This window comes from Lampris incognitus, chromosome 3 (genome assembly GCF_029633865.1).
Source record: "Lampris incognitus isolate fLamInc1 chromosome 3, fLamInc1.hap2, whole genome shotgun sequence".
Lineage (NCBI taxonomy): Eukaryota > Metazoa > Chordata > Actinopteri > Lampriformes > Lampridae > Lampris > Lampris incognitus.
The window spans coordinates 2,591,104-2,616,899 of NC_079213.1; the positions used below are offsets into that span (position 1 = coordinate 2,591,104).

A 25,796-nucleotide genomic window follows, 5' to 3' on the forward strand; every position below is an offset into this window, starting at 1 on the left:
GACTAGACCAGGCTAGTCTGACTAGAGCAGGCTAGTCTGACTAGACCAAACTAGTCTGATTGGACCAGGCTAGTCTGACTAGAGCAGGCTAGTCTGACTGGCTGGTGATGCCACTCAGACTTTATCCTCTGGGAGTCGCTGTCAGAGCTATAGATGTCCATGGCTCTTTGTGTCCCGATGTTTACCGGCGCCCGTCGCTCATCGGGACACAAAGAGCCACGCATATCAATAGCTCTGACAGCGACTCCCAGAGGATAAAGTCTGAGTGGCATCACCAGCCAGTCAGACTAGCCTGCTCTAGTCAGACTAGCCTGGTCTAGTCAGACTACTTTGGTCTAGTCAGAGTAGCCTGGTCTAGTCAGACTAGCTTGGTCTAGTCAGAGTAGCCTGGTCTAGTCAGACTAGCCTGGTCTAGTCGGGAAGGCAGAACTGAGGAAGCCTCTTGGCTGAGAGGCGACACGTCTTCCCGGATATATACTATACCAAGTCCAGCTGCACTGGATTCTGCTGCTTTGGATGAAGAAGCCGAACGGTTTGATGGGAAGGGATCAACGTTCGGGATCAACATAATGGGGAATAAATGTTCCCACATCTTGCCAAAAAGTACAAACGTGGGGACGAGACCAAAATAAATGACTCAAATCTGCTGAACCAGCTGACAAGATCAGCAGTGCAGGGCAGGGTCCTCTTTATTGTCGCTTTGTTTTTTGTTTCTCGGTTGTTGGTTTGGGTTTGGTTGGACGTGTTTGTGACGTCAGCGCGTGGGCGGGGTTTAGTTCCGGTTTGGGCTCCAGCTGCGGAAGAGCGTCCGTCGCTGTGTCCCTCCTGCTCTGCTCCGCCCCGTGTGTTGGGGGGGGGGGGCGTCCGTCTGCCTGTCTGTCTGCGTCCGTGGTGTGGGGCGACCGCGGTCGGGACGCTTTGCTGAGGTGGCGTGAGCAGACACACACAGGTTCGAGGCCGATGGAAGACCGGTTGGTGCTCCTGCTCGCCATGACTGCGCCGTGTCGAAGTGAGTAGCGCCGTCCCAACCCGTCGCGTGTGAGGCCACACACGCCTCTCCTCGTGCGGTTAATTAGCGCTCGGTGATTTAAGGAAGTCTTCGTCTCACCCGGATTTGGTAACGGTTTTATGTGGTTCAGTGTCGGCACACAAACCCACAGTTACTGCGTAGCCCTGCACGTCGCTGTCGTGCAAGGAGATGCTTCACAGTCCGCGTCTGCAGTCTGGGACGTGCGTGTGATTGCGTGTGAGTGCGTGCGTGTGAGTGCGTGTGTGTGTGTGCGTCCATAAAATGCGGGAGATGAACGGACTTTAGGCCAAGTCCCTTCACATTCTACCCCGAGCCGCGTCATGGCTGCGTCATGGCGTCCTGCGCTTGTTGACGCCGGAAGCGATGAGTTGACTGGAACGTATCGGTTCAGTTGGGTTGAGTTCAGATGTGGCTACAAGGTAACGAACGAGGGATACGGAGTCTTTTGGAAAGCGCGCCGGAAGCAGGCGTGACGTGTGACGTGTGACGTCGATCTTCCTGTCTGCTGTGCCCGCAGGTGTTGGATCCGCCGCGCGCCATGCTCTCCGAGAGTGAGCTGCTGATTAAAGAGTACACCAAGATGGTGACCGACATGCTGCTGCTCTGCGCCACGCTGGCCATCTCCCTGTCCTTTTGGGTCTTGTCCCTCATCATCAGCACGTACTACGGTGAGTGTGTCTGCTGACGTATGTATACACACGCACACACACGCAGGTGTAAAAACCAGGTCCAGAAAGTAAAAGGCCAAACCATGTATGTGCTCCACTCGTGCACTACACCAGCAGATTCTAGTCAGCACCACTCCACAACTAGGTGGGGGAGCCAGCTGATGAAATCTGCTGGTTTAGTAACATGGTTGGAGCAAAGACAAAGTTTGGACTTTTACTTTCTGGACCTGGTTTTTATAACTCTGCGCGCACGCACACACACACACACACACACACACACACACACACACACATTGGTGCCGTGCCCTTGTATCCTTCTAATCATGTTTTGTCGGCTACAACATAACAACACAGACTTCTGAAGGCCTCCAAACTGCTGCCAGTACAGGTGGGGAACACTGATTCACGTAAGAATCACAATTCTTATCTTCTGCGATCCTCAATAGATTCACAAATTCCAAAAATCGGATTTTTAAAACCCCTGTGGTGGCCTCGCGGCCTGTCCAGGGTGTCTCCCCACCTGCCGCCCAGCGGCTGCTGGGATAGATAGGCTCCAGCATCCCCGCCACCCTGAGAGCAGGATAAGCGGTTTGGATGATGGATGGATGGCTTTTTAAAAAAGCTTTTTTTTTTCAGTCTTAAGTAGCCTCCTTGCTGCTGGCAACATTGACTTGCCGTGCACCTGTTCCGGCTTCCGGAAAACACAACAGTGGCTAGTCAGTCGCTGCTAACGGTGGCTCTTGGTAGCCCTTCTAAAAATGGAGCAGCAACAAATTCAGCCAGTCCTGTCCTCAATGAAGGCAATATATGAAACAGTATACTAGGAAACAGTACAAGGGGTACCGCTCGGGGTACTGGCCTTTGACGCCGGTACCCCGAGCGGTCCCGCCTCCGAAGCCAATTCCCCGAGTGGTCCCGCCTCTGATGCTGGTATCCCGAGCAGCCCCGCTGTCTCCGATGCCTGTACCCTGAGCTGTCCTGCCGCCTCTGATGCCTGTACCCCAAGCAGTCCTTCCTCTATCCTGTCCACACCACCAGCTTCCTGAGCAGCTGTCCTACCTACATCGCAGGCCTCCCGAGCGGCTCCCCTGCCTATGCCATCGACCTCCTCGGCGGCAGTCCTGTCTTAATCGCCGATCTCCCAAGCGGCGGTCTTGTCCGTGCCACCGATCTCCCGAGCGGCTGACCCATACATGCCGCCGATCTCTAGAGTGGTTGACCCATACACGTCACTGGTCTCCAGGTCATTCACCTGCCCATCCACTGGGGCTGCTCCGCCATTCAGTCCTGCATGCTGGTCGCCCTCTAGGTCGGTTGTGTCTGTCGGTCCAGCCCTCGGGCCATCAGACTGAGATCTCTGGCTCCATTCATCCACTCCCAGATCACTTGGTCCTGAAGCCCTTCCCCAGACCCCCTCTACCCTACCTACCCAACCTGCTTGGTGCTCCTGGTCCATTCGTTTGGGACATCTGGAATCTGTACCTTGGGGGGGGGGGGTCCTGGGGGGGTCCTGCCTGTCATGGTTGGGTGGTGTGGGTCAGCTAGGCTCACCTGTGCTAATTGCTAGCCCATGCAGACCGGCAGTTACGATAACACCGAGGGCGGTCTGGCGGCGGCCTCCCCTGGCGTTGACTGATGTTTTTGATGTCGTCGTGAGGAGTGTGGGGAGGTGTGTCAAGGGTGTCTGGCTGGGGGAGCTGGCATTGGATTGGCTGGGAGGGCTTGGTCTGCTTCGTCCAGTTGCCACAGGGACCACGGCTCCTGCCTGGAGCTGCGCCCGAGGAGGAAACACGGAGGGCGGTCTGACAGGACGTGGAAGCGGGGCAGGCTATGCTAACTGCTAGCCCATGCAGACCGGTGGTTCCAACAGTCATCCTGGCTGGCGTTTGTTCCCTTGGACCGTGTTTTATTTTATTTTGTATTTTGTTTAGTTCGGATATATGTGTTATTGTGAATATGTGTGTTCTTGTAGTTCCTGACCATGTTTTTGTCTGTATGTTGCACTGCTGTGGGCGGGGGGAGGGAAACAGCATTTCGTTTCACTTCATATGCACAAGTACATGAGGTGGAATGACAAAGTGTTTTTGATTCCTGATTCCAGTGAAATGATGTAAAAGACCTGAGACAACACTCCACTTTCCAGATCACCTACACAAGGGTCCAGTTCACATAACAAGCTGACACACTAACCCATGTACAGCAGACCTGGTCCCACTGTGGTCAGTCTGATGATCCAGCCTTTTATCTCTCATGCTCCATGTAAAGCAGATCTGGTCCCACTGTGGTCAGTCTGATGATCCAGCTCATCATCTCTCATGCTCCATGTACAACAGACCTGGTCCCACTGTGGTCAGTCTGATGATCCAGCCTTTTATCTCTCATGCTCCATGTACAGCAGACCTGGTCCCACTGTGGTCAGTCTGATGATCTAGCCTTTTATCTCTCATGCTCCATGTACAGCAGATCTGGTCCCACTGTGGTCAGTCTGATGATCCAGCTCGTCATCTCTCATGGTCCATGTACAGCAGATCTGGTCCCACTGTGGTCAGTCTGATGATCCAGCCTTTTATCTCTCATGCTCCATGTACAGCAGACCTGGTCCCACTGTGGTCAGTCTGATGATCTAGCCTTTTATCTCTCATGGTCCATGTACAGCAGACCTGGTCCCACTGTGGTCAGTCTGATGATCCAGCTCGTCATCTCTCATGCTGCATGTACAACAGACCTGGTCCCACTGTGGTCAGTCTGATGATCCAGCTCGTCATCTCTCATGCTCCATGTACAACAGATCTGGTCCCACTGTGGTCAGTCTGATGATCCAGCCTTTTATCTCTCATTGTCCATGTAAAGCAGATCTGGTCCCACTGTGGTCAGTCTGATGATCCAGCTCGTCATCTCTCATGCTGCATGTACAACAGACCTGGTCCCACTGTGGTCAGTCTGATGATCCAGCCTTTTATCTCTGATGGTCCATGTACAGCAGACCTGGTCCCACTGTGGTCAGTCTGATGATCCAGCTCGTCATCTCTCATGCTGCATGTACAACAGACCTGGTCCCACTGTGGTCAGTCTGATGATCCAGCTCGTCATCTCTCATGCTCCATGTACAACAGATCTGGTCCCACTGTGGTCAGTCTGATGATCCAGCCTTTTATCTCTCATGCTCCATGTACAACAGACCTGGTCCCACTGTGGTCAGTCTGATGATCCAGCCTTTTATCTCTCATGCTCCATGTACAGCAGACCTGGTCCCACTGTGGTCAGTCTGATGATCTAGCCTTTTATCTCTCATGCTCCATGTACAGCAGATCTGGTCCCACTGTGGTCAGTCTGATGATCCAGCTCGTCATCTCTCATGGTCCATGTACAGCAGATCTGGTCCCACTGTGGTCAGTCTGATGATCCAGCCTTTTATCTCTCATGCTCCATGTACAGCAGACCTGGTCCCACTGTGGTCAGTCTGATGATCTAGCCTTTTATCTCTCATGGTCCATGTACAGCAGACCTGGTCCCACTGTGGTCAGTCTGATGATCCAGCTCGTCATCTCTCATGCTGCATGTACAACAGACCTGGTCCCACTGTGGTCAGTCTGATGATCCAGCTCGTCATCTCTCATGCTCCATGTACAACAGATCTGGTCCCACTGTGGTCAGTCTGATGATCCAGCCTTTTATCTCTCATTGTCCATGTAAAGCAGATCTGGTCCCACTGTGGTCAGTCTGATGATCCAGCTCGTCATCTCTCATGCTGCATGTACAACAGACCTGGTCCCACTGTGGTCAGTCTGATGATCCAGCCTTTTATCTCTCATGGTCCATGTAAAGCAGATCTGGTCCCACTGTGGTCAGTCTGATGATCCAGCTCGTCATCTCTCATGCTCCATGTACAACAGACCTGGTCCCACTGTGGTCAGTCTGATGATCCAGCCTTTTATCTCTCATGGTCCATGTACAACAGACCTGGTCCCACTGTGGTCAGTCTGATGATCCAGCCTTTTATCTCTCATGGTCCATGTACAACAGATCTGGTCCCACTGTGGTCAGTCTGATGATCTAGCCTTTTATCTCTCATGCTCCATGTACAGCAGACCTGGTCCCACTGTGGTCAGTCTGATGCTCTAGCCTTTTATCTCTCATGGTCCATGTACAACAGACCTGGTCCCACTGTGGTCAGTCTGATGATCCAGCTCGTCATCTCTCATGGTCCATGTACAGCAGACCTGGTCCCACTGTGGTCAGTCTGATGATCCAGCTCGTCATCTCTCATGCTCCATGTTTACCAGCATGTACTAAAGGCATTATTCGGTGTTTGATACCAGTACTGTTGTGGGTCAACCACAAATATTTTGTGTGTGAACAAACCGTTTTTTGTGGCAGGCCCTCTAGTGTCATAGACGTCTGACTTCTGAACAGTATTTCTGGACTACGTATGTTCACATGTTCATCATTTGACTTGTGTGTGAATTAGTTCTCAGCATGCGGCAGTGAAATCATGAAGATTTGAACTTGTGACTCACTACAAACATTCACATGTTCAACATGTGACTTGTGTGAATCAGTTCTTGCCATGCGGCAGTGAAGTCATGAAGATTTGAACTTGTGACTCATCTGAACACAGAGCAGTGTGATCACATAATGGACATAGGCTGTTATTGGTAGTGCCCTTTGAGCGAGGATGAATGAAGACCTGTTTCTGTTACTGTAGCAAACATCATCAGTCAGCCATGAAGTTTTCTTTTTTTAGCGTGGCTTTGTAGTGAGGACACCATCTCTCTGTCTCTCTGTCTGTCTCTCTGTCTCCCTCTCCCTCCCTCGCTCTGTCTGTCTCTGGAGTACCAGTTGAGATCAACCACATCAGAGGCTCCATGTGTTTGTCATGATTAGCAGGCCACTACGGGACACAGAGACCATTCAGTGACCTTCCTGAGCTGTCACAGGCAGAAACAAACCAGCAACCACCCAGTTTTTGACATGTCTTCATAATGCTTCATAATCTGGGTAAGAACATCAAATAACATCGAATCAGTTCCTCTGGACACAAGGTTTAGTAAGAGAAATGTTTCATCATCATCTAGGTGACCTCTTCAGTCTCACCTGACTGCAGGTGTCCCCACCCTTATAAACAATACAGTGACTGCAGGTACCCCACCCTTATAAACAATACAGTGACTACAGGTACCCCACCCTTATAAACAATACAGTGACTACAGGTACCCCACCCTTATAAACAATACAGTGACTACAGGTACCCCACCCTTATAAACAATACAGTGACTGCAGGTGTCCCCACCCTTATAAACAATACAGTGACTGCAGGTACCCCACCCTTATAAACAATACAGTGACTGCAGGTACCCCACCCTTATAAATAGGGCCCTACCAAATTCACGGCCGTGAAAATCGCGTCACGGACCGTGAAATCAGCCTCTTCCCGTGTAATTGACCATTTGCCGTGAAATGCAGAATTTAAGTGCGCAACTACTTTGAGAAAATACTGTGCTGACATGATTGACATTTTGGATGCGCGAATAAAAGCATTCACGTGTCTAAGACATTGATTGGTTAAATGAGCATCCGGGGTGGTCGCAATGATCATTTTTGTTACTAGCATAGTTTGAGTTAGCTGTCGTCAGCATGTTAGCTTAGGCCCTAACGTACTGAAGATGTCGAAATCTAAAACCTCAAAAAACACGACTGCAGACGACAGAGTAATTGAGTTTGGAAAACATATTTTACACGCTCATGGCGGAAAATTAATTTGTACGAGTTGTAATATCTCCTTAGATCTCAGTCGACGAGCAACGATTCAGCGTCACTTGGAAAGTGAAACTCATCTCAACAAAAAGAGGGCTGCCGAAAAAGAACCACAAGGTGGAACCAACAAGAAGCAAAAAACAATTTCATCGATGTTTAAGAAAACAACCGAGAGCACCGAGTCTCGACATTTGGCAACCATGGAGCTTGTTGAGGCGTTTGCTAGTGCTAACCCTAACCCTAACATTAGCTAGTGCTAACCCTAACATTAGCTAGTGCTAACCCTAACCCTAACATTAGCTAGTGCTAACCCTAACCCTAAGCCTAACATTAGCTAGTGCTAACATACCGCTGGAGAAGCTTGATCACCCGAAACTGAGGGACTACCTTCAACGTAATGTGAGAAATGCGGGCGGTTTACCCAGTGCAAATAAGCTCCGACAAGACTACCTTCCTAAGCTGTTTGACGCACAATTTGAAGAGGTAAAATCTATCATAAATTCATGTGAATCGTTTTCAATTATTTCGGATGAGTCCACCGACGAGCAGGACAATTATGTTTTGCATGTTATTTTCGATTTCATGTGGGACAAGGCCGAAGATGTTGAGACTGGAACTCTAACAGCAGTGCTGGCCGACTGGGCTTACTTGGATGCTGTAAACTATACCACTGTTTCACAAGCCGTAATTAAAACCCTCACAAAATATGGTGCAGACTTTAACAAAGTATCTGCTTTCATTAGTGACAATGCAACCTACATGACGAAGTCATACAAATCTGTACTCCAGGGTCTCGTGCCAAACTCGGTGCATATCACTTGCAATGCCCACATGATTTCTCTGGTGAGTGAGTTGTGGAGAGCTGAGTTTCCTAGAGTAGATAAGTTAGTGAGCTACGTCAAAAAAGTGTTTAAGCATTGTCCCAGTCGCAAACTACACTATCAGGAAAGCATTGCAGAGAAGACAGGGGAAACGGTGGGGGAAATTGCCCTTCCACCTGAACCAGTGATGACGAGATGGAACTCGTGGTTTCGGGCTGTACAGTATCACGCAGCTCATCTGGACTTTTACGCAGATTTTGTGGAACAGGAGCTCGCACTGACACCCCGAACACAGGCATTGACCGAACTGTTAAATCTTTTACACGATCCTCACCTGAATGAGGACGTCAAATTCATTTCCAAAAATGCCACTAAGCTAATGGACTTGATCACTTGGTTTGAATCTCGACATGTATTAATTCGCAAGGCGTACAACAGGGTCATGGATTTGCTCTTTTGGGCAGAAGCACAGGCGAATGAAATTCACTCCGAGCGTGCAGATTTAAATGCCAGTGCTCATCACTTGTTTTCTGGCACGATACAAAAGATCAGGCAGTATTACTGCTACAGAGATGAGTCAAACGAGAACATTACGCAAAGTAGATTTAAACAACCAGCGGCCGAATTCCTGAAAGCAGTGCGCATTTTTGACCCTGCAAAAATACTTATTTTGACGGTGGATTTAAACTCACTCAGCACGGACATTCCTGGATTTGACAAAAACTGTAGGCTGGAATTGCCGAACTATAAACACATCGCACAAGAGGTGGACACAACTTTACCAGCGCTAGCTTTTTGGAAATCCTCCGAATCTAGGCTACCACATCTTGCTAAAGAAGCGTGGCGCTGTCTGTCAATCCCGACGAACTCTGTGGACGCGGAGAGGGCCGTGTCAAAACATGGACAAGTATTTTCATCGCAGACACAGAGCATGAAGCCAAGCACCGTCGCAGGATGCTCAGTGCTTACATTCAACCACTAGTACGGTTATGCTGTGTACAGTAGGCTGGGCTATTAAGGCCCTGTGTGAAGAAAAAGTGTAATTTAATCATTGCCGTGAAATGTCGCATTTTTCTTATAGAATCCGTGAAATCTGTGATTTTCGAGAAACTAGATCCGTGAAATTGAGCGAAATGTACCGTGAATTTGGTAGGGCCCTATAAACAATACAATGGCATAACGACCAAAACCTACTACTACTACTACTACTTTCAGCTGCTCCCGATAGGGGGCGCCACAGCGGATCATCCGTTTCCATCTCTTCCTGTCCTCTGCGTCTTCCTCTGTCACACCAGGCACCTGCATGTCCTCCCTCACCACATCCATAAACCTCCTCTTTGGCCTTCCTCTTCTCCTCTTCCCTGGCAGCTCCATATTCAGCATCCTTCTCCCAGTATACCCAGCATCTCTCCTCCACACATGTCCACACCATCTCAATCTTGTCTCTCTTGCTTTGTCTCCAAACCGTCCAACCTGCGCTGTCCCTCAAATATACTCGTTCCTGATCCTGTCCTTCTTCATCACTCCCAATGAAAACCTTATCATCTTCATCTCTGCCACCTCCAGCTCCACCTCCTGTCTTTTCATCAGTGCCACTGTCTCCAAACCATACAACATAGCTGGTCTCACAGCCATCTTGTAAACCTTCCCTTTAACTCTTGCTGGTACCCTTCTGTCACACATCACTCCTGACACTCTTCTCCACCCACTCCACCCTGCCTGCATGACCAAATCCAACAACCAGTTTAATATGCAAATAGTAATTCCCAAACCCTCTGTGAATAGTACACATGGCCATTGTAACTCCAGTTAATGGTCACAACCATATTGCATATGAAACTGGTTGTTGGTTTGGGTCGTTATGCCACTGTATTGTTTATAAGGGTGGGGACACCTGCAGTCACTGTATTGTTTATAAGGGTGGGGTACCTGCAGTCACTGTATTGTTAAAAAGGGTGGGGACACCTGGAGTCACTGTATTGTTAAAAAGGGTGGGGACACCTGCAGTCACTGTATTGTTTATAAGGGTGGGGACACCTGCAGTCACTGTATTGTTTATAAGGGTGGGGACACCTGGAGTCACTGTATTGTTAAAAAGGGTGGGGACACCTGGAGTCACTGTATTGTTTATAAGGGTGGGGTACCTGCAGTCACTGTATTGTTAAAAAGGGTGGGGACACCTGGAGTCACTGTATTGTTTATAAGGGTGGGGACACCTGCAGTCACTGTATTGTTTATAAGGGTGGGGACACCTGCAGTCAGGTGAGACTGAAGGAGTCATCTAGATGATGATGATGATGAAACGTTTCTCTCACTAAACGGTGTGTCCAGAGGAACTGATTCCACCTCCTGTGGTGTTCTGACCTGGATTATGGAGCGTGCATCAAGACATATTGTATTTGATGTAAGATGACCTTGAGTGTCATGAAAGACACCTTAAAGTAAAATGTTTATTATCCATCCATCCATCCATCCATCCATCCATTATCCAAACCGCTTATCCTGCTCTATACCAATGCAGCAAACTCAGGGGGCCAGTCAAGAACCGCCCCACCGCCAGGACACGAACCCGTATCTCCTGCACCGCGGGCGACAATGTTAACCAGTCAACTAAAGGGTCCGACCCGTTAGATGACTGGTTAATGTTGCCAGCGTTATAATGGATGGATGAATGGATCCATCCAAACCGCTTATCCTGCTCTCAGGGTCGCGGAGATGCTGGAGCCTATCCCAGCAGTCACTGGGCGGCAGGTGGGGAGACACCCTGGACAGGCTGCCAGTCCATTAAAGGCCTACACACACACACACACACACACACGCACACACACACACATTCACACCTAGGGACAATCTAGTACGGCTGATCCACCTGACCTACAGGTCTTCGGACTGTGGGAGGAAACCGGAGCACCCGGAGGAAACCCACACAGACACGGGGAGAACATACAAACTCCACACAGAGGAAGATGCTTATTATTATCATCATTATTATTATCATCATCATTATTATCATCGTTATTATTATTATCATTATTATTATCATCATTATGATTATCATCATTATTATCATCATCATTATTATCATCATCATTATTATCATCATTATTATCATCATCATTATTATCATCATTATTATTATTATTATATAATGAGCAGCAGATTTCACTTACCTAAACCACTGACATTCATGTCCCTCGACCATCGAAGGTGGGAAAGGGAGAACAAGTGAAGGGTTTACAGCGGCCCATTAAGGTGTTGATGTATTTCCAGGCACGTTGCAGCCCGTGTCACCATGGCGATGGCTGTTCTCCATCCTGGTTCCTCTGCTGGTGACCATCAGAGCTGTGAAGAGAAGAAGTCTTGACCGTACAGGAGCCCTGAGCGGTAAGTGTGTGTGTGTGTGTGTGTGTGTGTGTGTGACAGGATACATATAAGAAGTTTGCATTTTCAATGGCTACAAACATTTTCTAAAGCTTGTCAAGTCATCTGAAGTGTTGTTGCGTGCACCAATAAACGGGGTGCGAGCACGGCGACTGGCTCGTCCCCAGATGGAGCCGTAAGACCCGCGGGTCAGCACACGCATGCTAGCGTGTGCTGACCCGCGGTGTTGTTGGTACAGGGTTCCACAAGAGTGTGTTTTCACAGACGGTGTTGCTCTTCTGGACTCGTGAGCTGGTGTTCGGTTTGCTTCAGCCTTGCTGGTGTAAGACTGCTGTTAAGACGACTGGCTGGTGATGCTGCTCACACCTCAGGAGGAGAAGACCTGTGCTGCTGCTCCTCACACCTCATGAGGAGAAGACCTGTGCTGCTCCTCCTCACACCTCATGAGGAGAAGACCTGTGCTGCTGCTCCTCACACCTCACGAGGAGAAGACCTGTGCTGCTGCTCCTCACACGTCATGAGGAGAAGACCTGTGCTGCTCCTCCTCACACCTCATGAGGAGAAGACCTGTGCTGCTCCTCCTCACACCTCATGAGGAGAAGACCTGTGCTGCTCCTCCTCACACGTCATGAGGAGAAGACCTGTGCTGCTCCTCCTCACACCTCATGAGGAGAAGACCTGTGCTGCTGCTCCTCACACCTCATGAGGAGAAGACCTGTGCTGCTCCTCCTCACACCTCATGAGGAGAAGACCTGTGCTGCTCCTCCTCACACGTCATGAGGAGAAGACCTGTGCTGCTGCTCCTCACACCTCATGAGGAGAAGACCTGTGCTGCTCCTCCTCACACCTCATGAGGAGAAGACCTGTGCTGCTCCTCCTCACACCTCATGAGGAGAAGACCTGTGCTGCTCCTCCTCACACCTCATGAGGAGAAGACCTGTGCTGCTCCTCCTCACACCTCATGAGGAGAAGACCTGTGCTGCTCCTCCTCACACCTCATGAGGAGAAGACCTGTGCTGCTCCTCCTCACACGTCATGAGGAGAAGACCTGTGCTGCTCCTCCTCACACCTCATGAGGAGAAGACCTGTGCTGCTCCTCCTCACACCTCATGAGGAGAAGACCTGTGCTGCTCCTCCTCACACCTCATGAGGAGAAGACCTGTGCTGCTCCTCCTCACACCTCATGAGGAGAAGACCTGTGCTGCTCCTCCTCACACATCCAAATGCGGTCTGTGCTTGGTTTTCTGGCGACTGGTGCACATGGATATCCCTGATCTGCATGTGTGGAAGGTTTTCCTGAGAAGCTGTCCCTGTAGACCGGGTCTGGAATCAAACACAGAACGCTGGACCAGTCCATGTGGACGCAGCGTCTATTGAGAGAAACGTTTCACCGCTCATCTTAAGCCCCTTTTCCACTACATGGTACCGGCTCGACTGGACTGGACTCGACTCACTTCTCTGTTGTCTTCCAGGGTTAGGGTCAGGGTTAAGGTTAGGGTTAAGGTTAGGGTCAGGGTTAAGGTCAGGGTTAGGGTTGGGTTAGGGTTTGGGTTAAGGTTAGGGTTAAGGTTAGGGTCAGGGTTAAGGTTAGGGTTAGGGTCAGGGTCTGGGTTAGGGTTAAGGTCAGGGTTAAGGTTAGGGTTAAGGTTAGGGTTAAGGTTAGGGTTGGGTTAGGGTCAGGGTCGGGGTTAGGGTTAAGGTCAGGGTTAGGGTTAAGGTTAGGGTTGGGTTAGGGTCGGGGTTAGGGTCAGGGTTAAGGTTAGGGTTAAGGTTAGGGTTAAGGTTAGGGTCAGGGTCGGGGTTAGGGTTAAGGTCAGGGTTAAGGTTAGGGTTAGGGCGGCGTGGATTTTCGCCTCTCCGTTTTTGTTTTTTTCTTTTCAATTTCAAAATGTACTTTTAAGATGACGCCGCTTCGACCGCTTCGGTGTTTAAAAATGGCGGGTGACATCACATGCGCGCATTGGTGACGCAAAATGACGCGGTGATGCGTCTCTCTGACCAATCAGAGGTCTGCATTGATTCTGGTACCCGCTCCAGTTTTTCTGGAACCTCGACAAAGGTGGTACCAGAAAAGTGGTACCAGTTACCAAAATGCTAGTACTTTGCAGTAATGGAAAACAAAAAAAGGGCCCCACCCTTATAAACAATACAGTGACTGCAGGTGTCTCCACCCTTATAAACAATACAGTGGCTGCAGGTGTCCCCACCCTTATAAACAATACAGTGACTGCAGGTGTCCCCACCCTTATAAACAATACAGTGACTGCAGGTACCCCCACCCTTATAAACAATACAGTGACTCCAGGTGTCCCCACCCTTATAAACAATACAGTGACTGCGGGTGTCCCCACCCTTATAAACAATACAGTGACTCCGGGTGTCCCCACCCTTATAAACAATACAGTGACTCCGGGTGTCCCCACCCTTATAAACAATACAGTGACTGCAGGTACCCCCACCCTTATAAACAATACAGTGACTGTAGGTGTCCCCACCCTTATAAACAATACAGTGACAAAACGACCCAAACTAACGACCAGGTTCATATGCAGTATGGGTGGTGTGACCATTAACTAGAGTTACAGTGGTCATGTGTACTGTTCACAGAGGATTGGGGAATAGTTGCAATCACAGCATTGTAAGATGGTACAACATCCACATTACTGCTGATGCTGCACCAATCCACCTGTCAATCTCCCGCTCCATCCTACCCTCCCTCGTGAACAAGACCCCGAGATACTTGAACTCCTTCACTTGAGGCAAGAACTCATCCCCAACCCAGAGGGAACAATCCACCATGTTCCGGGGGAGAACCACGGCCTCAGACTTGGAGGTGCTGACTCTCATCCCGGCCATTTCACACTCAGCTGCAAGCCACCCCAGTGGGCGCTGGAGGTCGTGTTCTGATGAAGCCAACAAAACCACATCATCTGCGAAGAGCAGAGATGCAATTCTGAGGTTCCCAAACCGGACACACTCCTCACCTTGGCTGCACCTTGAGATCCTGTCCATGAGTATCACAAACAGAACCGGAGACAAGGGACAACCTTGGTGGAGTCCAACACCCACTGAAGACGTGTTTGACTTTGTGCTGAGAATGCAGACACAGCTCTCACTTTGGTTATACAAGGACCGGATGGCTTGACTGGATTGCTATTCACTACTTAGTGCCCTCAAAATTCCCATGATGCAACTGAAACTGAAGTGTTGTAGTGGACACTTAATGGACTTATGGACATAATTCACCACAGCCTGTTGTTTGCATTAAGTTGACTTGCTCACTTTAAGAGCTCAATGTGTAGCCTTGGTAACGCAGCGCCATGTTTGTTCAGGTGGAGTGTGACAATGAATAAACGACACACACATTCGTGTGGTCAATGACAGAAATTGTACGTCTCTACCTTCATACTTGCTAGGGTTAGGGTTTGCTAATGTAATAGCCTGCTTGTTTTTTAGCATTGCATCCCAGTCCGGTGGACAAGAGGAGGGCGCAGCGCCCATATCGGGTGCAGCGTTCAGTCTGTGTTGACCTGCAGCAACATTATTACGGCAGAAACCGAGAGTTTCGTAGCAACGCCAACAAGCTCTCTCGTGTGGCTCTAAAGTGTAGTGCCGATACAAATCTTAGTACTTAGTCTCATCTGCTGCAACCCAGAGTCTGTGGCTGGGAGTGACTGCCGGGACACCCCGGAGTATTTCATATGCAGGGTATCGTGAATGAGGAAACGGCGTTGGAAACAGATGAATGTCACTGACAACCAGCCCAGTAGAAAACCAGGGGAAGTGTGGCTCTCTGGGAGGTGAAGTAGGGTCTCCTGTTCTTCCCGAATATGTTCATTTAAAACACTTGACTAGTGTATCGTGGTCTCTCAAGACAACATTCAGGCCACGTGAAGCTGAAAGGACCTCTCAGCTATGCACAGAGAGGTGGAATAAGGTCACTGAACTGGAACAACATAAATACCCATCCATCCATCCATTATCCGAACCGCTCACCCGGCTCTCAGGGTGGCGGGGATGCTGGAGCCTATCCCTTGGGACGATTCAGTACGGCCGATCCACCTGACCTCCGTGTCTTTGGACTGTGGGAGGAAACCGGAGCCCCTGGAGGAAACCCACATAGACACGGGGAGAACATGCAAACTCCACACAGAGGACGACCCGGGACCACCCCCAAGGTTGGACTACCCCGGGGCTCGAACCCAGGACCTTCTTGTTGTGAGGCGACCGCGCTAAGCACTGTGCCGCCGTGCCGCCCCACATAAACAGCCAAGTTGATTTCCTGTCCAGATGAAGAAACTATGAGCTTGATAGACTTACGTTGCATAACTGTCACACGCCGGTAGTCAACTGCCAACTGGGACAATAGTTCAGTTTGTTTTGGGGTTGTTGTTTCTTTGTTTTGGTTTTGGTGGTGGTGTTTTTTTATATAAGTTTGGGCAGTCGGGAGTTTTTTCTACAACATCGTAGTGACTGAATGCCTTAAAACCCAACCGCTGCCTGCCGAGTGTTTGTCTCGTTTCTTTATTCTCCGTCTCCCATCTTTCACCCACTCGTGTCTATTGCGCTTTGCGAAAGTGCGAGTCCTGAGGTCTGTCCCACGGGAGAGGAGCTGCTCCGCTGAATGTGGACTCGCACCAAGACAGGATCTGAACAAAGGAGTAGCCAGACTAAAGGTTATGGATTCGTGTTGGAATGGACTGGAATGTGTTTGGTCCCCTCGAGACAACGTGTAGTTTGGCAGCAGCTGTCCGACAGCAGCTTCTCACAAGGACAAATGTGGCCGCGGGTGTTCGGTTTGTTTCCGAAGGATTTGGTGGAAAGCTGTCTGCCTCTCTGTCGGCCTGTCATCTGCTACATGCCGTTTCTCCAAACAGCCTCCATCACCGTTAACGGCCTCCATCACACCTGTCTTCCAGATGTTCAGCAGCTCCACCAACGTGTCATTTATCATGAAACACACACATACATGAGTAGCGTGGTCCTCCCCCACGCGCTACGTCCCCCTGGTGAAACTCCTCACTGTCGGGTGAAAAGAAGCGGCTGGTGACTCCACATGTATGGGAGGAGACATGTGGTAGTCTGCAGCGCTCCCCGGATCAGCAGAGGGGGTGGAGCAGAGACCGGGACGGCTCGGAGGAGGGGGGTGATTGGCCGGATACTCTTACAGGTGGTGCTCGACACCCGTCACCTTCCCATTCTCCCCAAGCAAAACCTACACATCGTCATCGTGCAGGGTGTGCAGGGTGTGCAGGGTGGCTGTTGTCCAGCGGTCTTACGTGACATGTAAATTATCTTATGCGATTTGTTTTCGTCCGGCATCGGCGATATTGACAATGAGAAGTAGCCAGCAGGAAATCACAAGTGAAAACTCTCCACGAAGCAGCAGCAGCACAAGAGGACTGTCTCTGTCCGCTTTCAACTCCGTCCATCCGTCTCTCTGCCATTTTTCCCTGCCTGCTAATCTGTGTGTGTGTGTGTGTGTGTGTGTGTGTTAGGTTGTGTGTCTGTCTCTCACGTGTTTAGGGGAACTGTCCTTTGGTAAGAAGACTTGTCTGTGCTGGGTCCACGGTGGTGTAGCGGTCTAAGCATCGGCTTTGTGTCGATGCAGTTGCCCACTGGGAACCGGGGTTCGCGCCCCGGTTTCATCAGATCCGACTATGGCCGGGCTCGATGAAGCAGCAGTATTTGGCATTGCTGTCTTGGGGAGGGGGGCGGAGTCGGCTTGTGTTGGTCACATGAATGCGTCTGTGTGTGTGTGGGGAAAGCAGTGGTTTGGCCTGGATTCACCTCGTCACGGAAGTGGCGAGGCGTCTCCTTCCAGACTGCCGGCTGGAGAGACGCAGTTGGCAAGTGCGTGCAGTACGAGGGAGGGTGTTTGAACTAGACTAGGGAGCGATCGGCCCCTAAATCGGGAGAAAATCTGAAATAAATTTAGGGAAAAAAAAGAAGACTTGCCTGTGCTGGAAGCATCTCCCTATAGGAAGTTGATCAAGTTTATGACCAACACATTAATTGTGATTTCCCCACTGTCACCTCTTGATTTGAAGGAGAAAATGCATAGAAGACCCACAAGCCAACAACAAACAACCCTTTGTCGGGTCATGTCAATACCAACAAGTCAGCCCCGCCCAGAGACAGAATCCTTAAAGGATTATATCCAACAGCCATCCAGGCACCATCTTTCCAACCCTAGGGTGAGGGTTATCTAACCCTAACCTCCAATTGTGTGTGTGTGTGTGATTCTGCAACATGATGGCAGATAATTTGCAATGTACCATTTAAGAAAGAAAGCTGATGGTGAAAGTAATGTGTGGTATCAGCTTAAATTAGTGGTTTAACACAGGTGTAAAAATCGTTGCACTGCGTCAGATCTCTCCCTGTGGTTGTGTGTCAGATGACTGTGTGGTGCTCAGAAGTTGTGATATTGTGGGATTTGTTGTGAAGATGATTTTAACCTGTTGCTGTCTCTGCAGCGCTCCTGGTGGGATTTGTGCTGACCATGGCAAACTACAGCTTCTTCTCCTGTCTGCTGGCCTTCTTCATCACCTCCTCCAAGCTGACCCACTGGGGAAAAGCAACGAAGAAGAAAATAGATGCAGATTACAAAGAGGGTAAGGGAGAAACAGACTAAAGTCTAAAAACATGCTTTACTTAAGTTGACGCCATGCACATGACAAATGATCGCCACACGTGCGGCACTTTTAGGCTACAGTCACACGTGCAAAATTAACAGTGGTGAATATTCGCCTCCCGTTCACTTCCAGTCTATGTGAGAGAAGGAGCGAATAAAACATTTCACTTCCGGTGGCAGAAGAAATTCACATCTTCACTTTGCTTGGAGTTCGACTTTGGTGAACTTTGACCAGCAATCCGCAGCCTCAGCCAGTAGGAAAGAAGTGTGTGTGGTTGAGCCCACTTGGCGTCACATCCTGCACCGCCCACATTCAGCAGGACAAGATAGGAATTTTGCCTCGGCAGGCGATGGTCATTCACCTGCATTCATGCATGTGACCATAGTCTTACAGACTCATCTGCATACTTTTTGTTTAACTTGAGGCCCAAACGCTTCGTCCAGTAGGGGGCAGTACAGATACAAGCTCTGTCAGCTTCTCCTCTTACGGTCCATCTTCTGTCACGTACACATCACATCTCTGGACACAAACTAGTCGTTACTGTGGCTTTACTTCCCCCACACGGTATGTGGGTATGTGCCTTGTGCATGTGTGGCAGTCATTTTGGGAGTTTTGCACAAAGGCCTCTGGATGACTGCAGGCTCCACGAGGAAGCCAGCCTGCTGTGTGCAAGCGTAATTAAATTACAGTTTGTTTTGGGCGTAACACTAAACTACAGTACTCTCTTTCTCTTCCTCAGCCCTCCTCCTCACCTCTCTCTTTCTCTTATTCTTTGTCTCATGATCTATCACTCTATCTGTCTCTCTGTCTGTCTGACTGTCTGTCTGTCTATCTAATCTGTCTATCTATCTGTCTATCTATCTGTCTGTCTGTCTGTCTGTCTGTCTGTCTGTCTGTCTGTCTGTCTGTCTCTATCTATGTGTCTGTCTGTCTGTCTATCTGTCTATCCATCTATCTAGCTATCTATCTATCTAATCTGTCTGTCTGTCTGTATCTGTCTATCTGTCTGTCTGTCTGTCTCTCTGTCTGTCTCTATCTATCTATCTACCTGTCTATCTATCTATCTAGCTATCTATCTAATCTGTCTGTCTATCTGTCTCTCTCTCTGTCTATCTAATCTGTCTGTCTGTATCTGTCTGTCTGTCTGTCTCTCTGTCTGTCTCTATCTATCTATCTACCTGTCTATATCTGTCTGTCTGTCTATCTGTCTGTATCCATCTGTCTGTTAGTCTGTCTCTCTCTCTCTCTCTCTGTCTGTCTATCTGTCTCTCTTTCTTCTCTCTCTCTCTCTCTCTCTCTATTTATCTGTGTATCTATGTCTGTCTGTCCGTCTATCTGTCTATGTTATGTTAGTCAAGGACCTAGGTCCTTTCTGTGTAGAGTTTGCATGTTCTCCTCATGTCTGCGTGGGTTTTCTCCGGGTGCTTCAGTTTCTCCCACCATCAAAAAGACATGCATGTTAGGGTTAATACTCCTGTCTGTGCCCCTGACCGAGGCATGGCAAGACCGACTGCAGTTGGTCCCCGGGCGCTGCACGGCAGCTGCCCACTGCTCCTAGCTACACAGCTAGGATGGGTTAAATGCAGAGGAAGAATTTCACCAAAGGGATCAATAAAGTAATAAAATAAACTAAAAATATGTATCTCTGTAAATACAACATAATTTTAAGTTCACTTATTTTAAAGTGTAACGAAACAGATTATTGTTATTGTTATCCATTTGTATTTATGTTTTTTGTCTCTTTTAATCAGGTGGTCAGAGAAATTGGGTGCAGGTCTTCTGTAATGGAGGAGTTCCCACAGAGCTGGCATTGCTTTATATGATAGAGGTACACACACACACACACACACACACACACACACTACTGTAATACAGTAAAGATCCATATAAATGAACTGTTTTATTGACATGATTGTAAGACAAGTGTTAAAGTGCAGGTGGCTTTATGTCAGGTGGGCCCAGGGGAGATACCGGTGGACTTCAGTAAACAGTATTCTGCTTCCTGGATGTGCTTGGCTCTCCTGGGAGCACTCGCCTGCAGTGCTGGAGACACTTGGGCCTCAGAAATTGGGCCTATTCTAAGTCAGTCAAAGCCAAGACTCATCACCACCTGGGAGGAAGTCCCAACAGGTAAAATACTAATCACCCAAGAAAAGAAAAACAAAAGACCTCAGTCATAGAGGAGGATTGGGAACCAAAATCTTGAGACCTCTGCAAGTCATATCTTTAAAAATCCTGAGACCTCTGCAAGTCATATCTCGAAAATCCTGAGACCTCTGCAAGTCATATCTCGAAAATCCTGAGACCTCTGCAAGTCATATCTCTAAAAATCCTGAGACCTCTGTAAGTTATATCTCTAAAAATCCTGAGACCTCTGCAAGTCATATCTCTAAAATCCCAAGACCTCTGCAAGTCATATCTCGAAAATCCCGAGACCTCTGCAAGTCATATCTCTAAAAATCCTGAGACCTCTGCAAGTCATATCTCGAAAATCCCGAGACCTCTGCAAGTCATATCTCTAAAAATCCTGAGACCTCTGCAAGTCATATCTTTAAAAATCCTGAGACCTCTGCAAGTTATATCTCTAAAAATCCTGAGACCTCTGCAAGTCATATCTTTAAAAATCCTGAGACCTCTGCAAGTCATATCTTTAAAAATCCTGAGACCTCTGCAAGTCATATCTCGAAAATCCTGAGACCTCTGCAAGTCATATCTCGAAAATCCTGAGACCTCTGCAAGTCATATCTCTAAAGGGGCTGGGTGGGTGACTCATTGATATAAACACATTTTGACAGATGGCTTTTCAGCAAATCTGGAAAAGACTCATCAGAGACACCATGGCTTGACCAGTTCCTATATTTTTGTTTTTTTGCTTCTTTTGTTTTTTTTATTTTTTTATTTGCTTGCTTGCCTGTTTGTTTATTTCTTGATTCGTCCAAACTGAGGTTACTGGGCAGAAATTGACTACATGTTGCAGAAGTTGGTGCTAAAGCAAATCTTTTCAGTCTGCATTCACTTTTGTTTCAGTCTCAGTCATGAACTTCTTAGCCATGAGAAGTCTTATCTTTTCAGTCTGCATTCACTTTTGTTTCAGTCTCAGTCATGAACTTCTTAGCCATGAGAAGTCTTATTAAGCCTGTACATAGATACCATAGAGCATGACAAGCCACATCATTCCTCTTGTCCAGATTCAAAATTACTTTGACATTTTAACTCATCATGCTGCTGATTGGACACACATCTTCTCAGACTGTGTCATTGAAGCCCAGCAAAATGCTTTTCGCTGGGCTTATAGATAGTAATAATAAATAATTAAACATTTTATTTATAGAGTGCTTTCAGCGTACTCAAAGACACATTACATAAACACAAATTAAATGTAAAAGCAACAAACCAAAACATGTAACACACAACATTAATCACACATTAAAAGCAACTCTAAAAAGAGGAGTTTTGATTAGTGACGTGAACATGGACAGATCGGTGCAGTCTAATGTGTTTGGGGGGAGGGAGCTCCAGAGGGAGGGGGCAGCTATGTAGAAGGCTCTGTCACCCCAGGTCCGGTTCTTGGTCCTGTATAGTGGAGACAGGAGGTCTGGTGCTTGGTCCTGTGTGGTGGAGACAGGACATCCAGGGCTTGGTCCTGTGTGGTGGAGACAGGAGGTCTGGTGCTTGGTCCTGTGTGGTGGAGACAGGAGATCCAGTGCTTGGTCCTGTGTGGTGGAGACAGGAGGTCCGGTGCTTGGTCCTGTGTGGTGGAGACAGGAGGTCCGGTGCTTGGTCCTGTGTGGTGGAGACAGGAGGTCTGGTGCTTGGTCCTGTGTGGTGGAGACAGGCGGTGCGATGTTTGGTCCTGTGTGGTGGAGTCAGGAGGTCCGGTGCTTGGTCCTGTGTAATGGAGACAGGAGATCCAGTGCTTGGTCCTGTGTGGTGGCGACAGGACATCCAGTGTTTGGTCCTGTGTGGTGGAGACAGGAGGACCGGTGTTTGGTCCTGTGTGGTGGAGACAGGAGGACCGGTGTTTGGTCCTGTGTGGTGGAGACAGGAGGTTGGTGTCAGAGGAGCAAATGCTTCAGGAAGGAGTATAGTAGTGGAACAGGTCAGTGAGGTGGGGGGGGGGCTGGTTATAAAGGGCTTTGTGAGTGAGGAGAAGGACTTTGAATTGGACCCATTGTGGGACAGGGAGCCAGTGGAGGTTCTGGAGGACAGGCGTGATGTGTTCACGGGAGCAGGATTGGGTGAGCAGGCGAGCAGAAGAGTTTGCTTTGAATAGAGTTGTAAATTTTTGTTTTTGTTCTAGAAACATCAATAACTGAAGTATACTTCAGTGTGATTAATGTGTCTGTAGTTAATGATGGTTTCTGTCACAAGACCACTGGCTATCTATCTACCCAGCTATCCGCTCTCTCCCTCCCAGGAACTAATGGAGGAGTAACCCCTGTAGGACTGGTTGCCAGCTTCCTAGGTGGGCTCACCGTCGGCTTGGCTTACTTTTTGGCTCAGCTCCTGTGGGTCAGTGATCTGGACTTGGCTGACCCCCAGTGGCCAGTCATGGTATACGGTGGTGTGGCTGGATTCATGGGATCGCTCCTCGACTCGTTCCTGGGGGCTAACATGCAGTACTCAGGTACAGTAGTTACTGGTTACACAGCTGAGATGTTATCCTGGTAAGTAACCATGAAACTGATGGACATTTCAGGGCTAAACTTCGTTTGCACACTTGATTTGTTTTACTTAAAGGTACAATCATGAAGAGTCACATGCAAAAGCATCTGCTTTGATATTTTCTACTACTACTACTACTACTTTCGGCTGCTCCCGTTAGGGGGCGCCACAGTGGCTCATCCGTTTCCATCTCTTCCTGTCCTCTGCATCTTCCTCTGTCACACCAGCCACCTCCTGCATGTCCTCCCTCACCACATCCATAAACCTCCTCTTTAGCCGTCCTCTTTTCCGCTTCCCTGGCAGCTCCACGTTCTTCAGCATCCTTCTCCCAATACGCTGTTGATAGAAAGTATCAAAGCATCAAATATGCTTTGATACTTTCTATCACTGGTTTATTTAAGATGATAGAAAATCCACAAATATTTAGATCCTGCAGGCTGCAGCAGTGTGTGATGCGGATGGTTGGTGTCTGGCAGGACTTTGCCAGGAAAAATGACAGGGTGCATAGTGTTTTCATCTCCATCCCAGCAGCCAAATGAGGGAGAAGGAGGCAGTGTGAAGGAGGCAGTGTGAAGAAGAAGTGGAGGTGTTGTGTCTAACCAGCAGATATGACAGAACAAGCTGGTAGAAGACCTTCACCAACACACAGTACTAGTACATCCATAAGTACAACTCAGCTTCCACCAGGTTTTATGTGTGTTTCTGACACCGCAGCCCTGCTGACTCTCATTTATTTGGAAGGGAGCTCAGACACTCAGCTCACCACCACCTACAAAGGACACACCCTGGTGTGTGTTAGGCCACCCAACTTTACCCAAAATGTTGTTTTAACTTGTTCTTAAACATGTAACTCAGTAGACTTTATCAGAGTTAGCTAAACTCTGCTGATATTCACAACCCTTTACTGCACTGCATGTTCATGTGTTGACTTAAAGTTAAATTCCCCTTTTTTTCTGCCAGGTTTTGATACGAGCATCGGGAAAGTGGTTAGTTATGAGTCAGCCACCACCAAGCAGATCTGTGGGAAACCCATACTGGACAACAACGCGGTGAACCTCTTTTCCTCCCTCCTCATCGCCCTCATCTTGCCGGGGCTGGCCTGGGGCATCTGGCCTCGGTAGACTGACGCGCAGACGCCCAGACAGATGGAAGCTAGGCGCTGCTGCTGAGACGCAGTCTGGATTAAATACGGAATACCGCTCCTCAAGATGTTCTCTGAAAAGTCAGATGTACTACTGGGTGTGATCGTCTGTCGCCATCGCTTCACTCGTGCACACACGTGCATGCAGTGGCAGGCCTCGGCCTTGTCTGTTCATGGAAAAAGTAGGGAAGTCGTCTTTGGAAGAGAGAGCGTATGCAATGTTATCTAATTTTGTGAGACACAAACTGGACATACACGCGCACATACATACCCCCCCACACCCACACAGACACACACACACACACCGGCAGCAGCAGTCTCATACACACACACACACATTACTCTTAATGTTATAAGGGCTGTGTATTGTGGTGTTCTTCTCAACTCTTGAATGCAGCTGTTATTAAATGAAGGCTGAATAAAACAAAGGAGCCGAAACTCGACTACTGGGGCAAGCGTGTTCATGTCTGTGTTCCATCACGTTGTTCACGTGGCTAAACTGAATTTGACCGTGTTTGTAAGATTGTTCACGTGTGTACTCATATATATATATATATATATATATATATATATATATATATATATATATATACATAGTCAAGTCAGGTTTATTTATATAGCACATTTAAAACAACCACAGTTGAACCAAAGTGCTGCACAAGCTCAAAATACAATATAAAATAAGTAACACACATGAATATAAAAATACATGTAAAAGTAAAATAAAGGAATTAAAATGTCAACAATAAAACACAAGAGTAAAAGTATATTTCCACAATCAAATCCCGGTGTCTAGCTCAACTTGAATCGGATGCCAGTGAGAAGAGGTAGGTCTTTAACCAGGATTTAAAAGTCTGTGGGGTCTGAGCAGATCTGATGTGTACTGGTAAGTTGCTCCAGAGATCAGGGGCGGCAGCCACTGCAGAGGCTCTGTCCCCCCTGTTGTTAAGCCTGGATCTGGGAACATGTAGGCTGGAGCATCTGGTTTGCTGACCCGAGTGCTCTGACTGGTGTATGATGATGTACTAGCTCAGATAAATAAGATGGTGCCAGCCCATTTAAAGACTTGAAGACAAGTAATAAAATCTTAAACTGGATCCTGAAACAGACAGGAAGCCAGTATGCAGTAAAGATGTCAACGAAAGACCATGTTAAGGCATCGCAAGCGTGTGGAATGTGAATGCCCATGATGTCTCCATGCTCAATAATCCATCCATCCATTATCCAAACCGCTTATCCCGCTCTCAGGGTGGCGGGGATGCTGGAGCCTATCCCAGCAGCCATTGGGGGGTGGCAGGCGGGGAGACACCCTGGACAGGCCGCCAGGCCATCACAGGTGGATCAGTTCATCTGGACGCAACGTTTACTGGGAGAAACGTTCCATCATCATCTAGGTGACTTTGTCAGTCTCAGCTGGCTGCAGGTACCCCCACCCTTATAAACAATACAGTGGCTGCAGGTACCCCCACCCTTATAAACAATACAGTGGCTGCAGGTACCCCCACCCTTATAAACAATACAGTGGCTGCAGGTACCCCCACCCTTATAAACAATACAGTGGCTGCAGGTGCCCCCACCCTTATAAACAATACAGTGGCTGCAGGTGCCCCCACCCTTATAAACAATACAGTGGCTCCAGGTGTCCCCACCCTTATAAACAATACAGTGGCTGCAGGTGTCCCCACCCTTATAAACAATACA

The 25,796-nt window shown here is 48.5% G+C and overlaps 1 protein-coding gene across 1 annotated transcript; it reads left to right on the forward strand.

The window, feature by feature from the left end:
* The first annotated feature begins 814 nt into the window (after positions 1–814).
* Positions 815–24,538, forward strand: tmem19 (transmembrane protein 19). Its single transcript, XM_056277014.1, has 8 exons — positions 815–1,009; positions 1,548–1,698; positions 11,544–11,657; positions 18,131–18,268; positions 20,041–20,117; positions 20,242–20,419; positions 22,707–22,916; positions 23,915–24,538. The coding sequence occupies exons 2-8, from the start codon at positions 1,569–1,571 to the stop codon at positions 24,073–24,075; spliced, it is 1,008 nt and encodes a 335-aa protein (XP_056132989.1). The 5' UTR covers positions 815–1,009; positions 1,548–1,568; the 3' UTR covers positions 24,076–24,538.
* Positions 24,539–25,796: the final 1,258 nt, after the last annotated feature.

What these genes read in the sequence shown, in the direction of transcription:
- tmem19 (XM_056277014.1), top strand. Translation starts at nt 1,569, where the DNA reads ATGCTCTCCGAGAGTGAGCTGCTGATTAAAGAGTACACCAAGATGGTG. An exon ending in CTGGGAGGAAGTCCCAACAG is followed by an intron (nt 20,420 to 22,706) that starts GTAAAATACTAA and finishes TCTCCCTCCCAG; the next exon opens with GAACTAATGGAGGAGTAACC. An exon ending in GGCTAACATGCAGTACTCAG is followed by an intron (nt 22,917 to 23,914) that starts GTACAGTAGTTA and finishes TTTTTCTGCCAG; the next exon opens with GTTTTGATACGAGCATCGGG.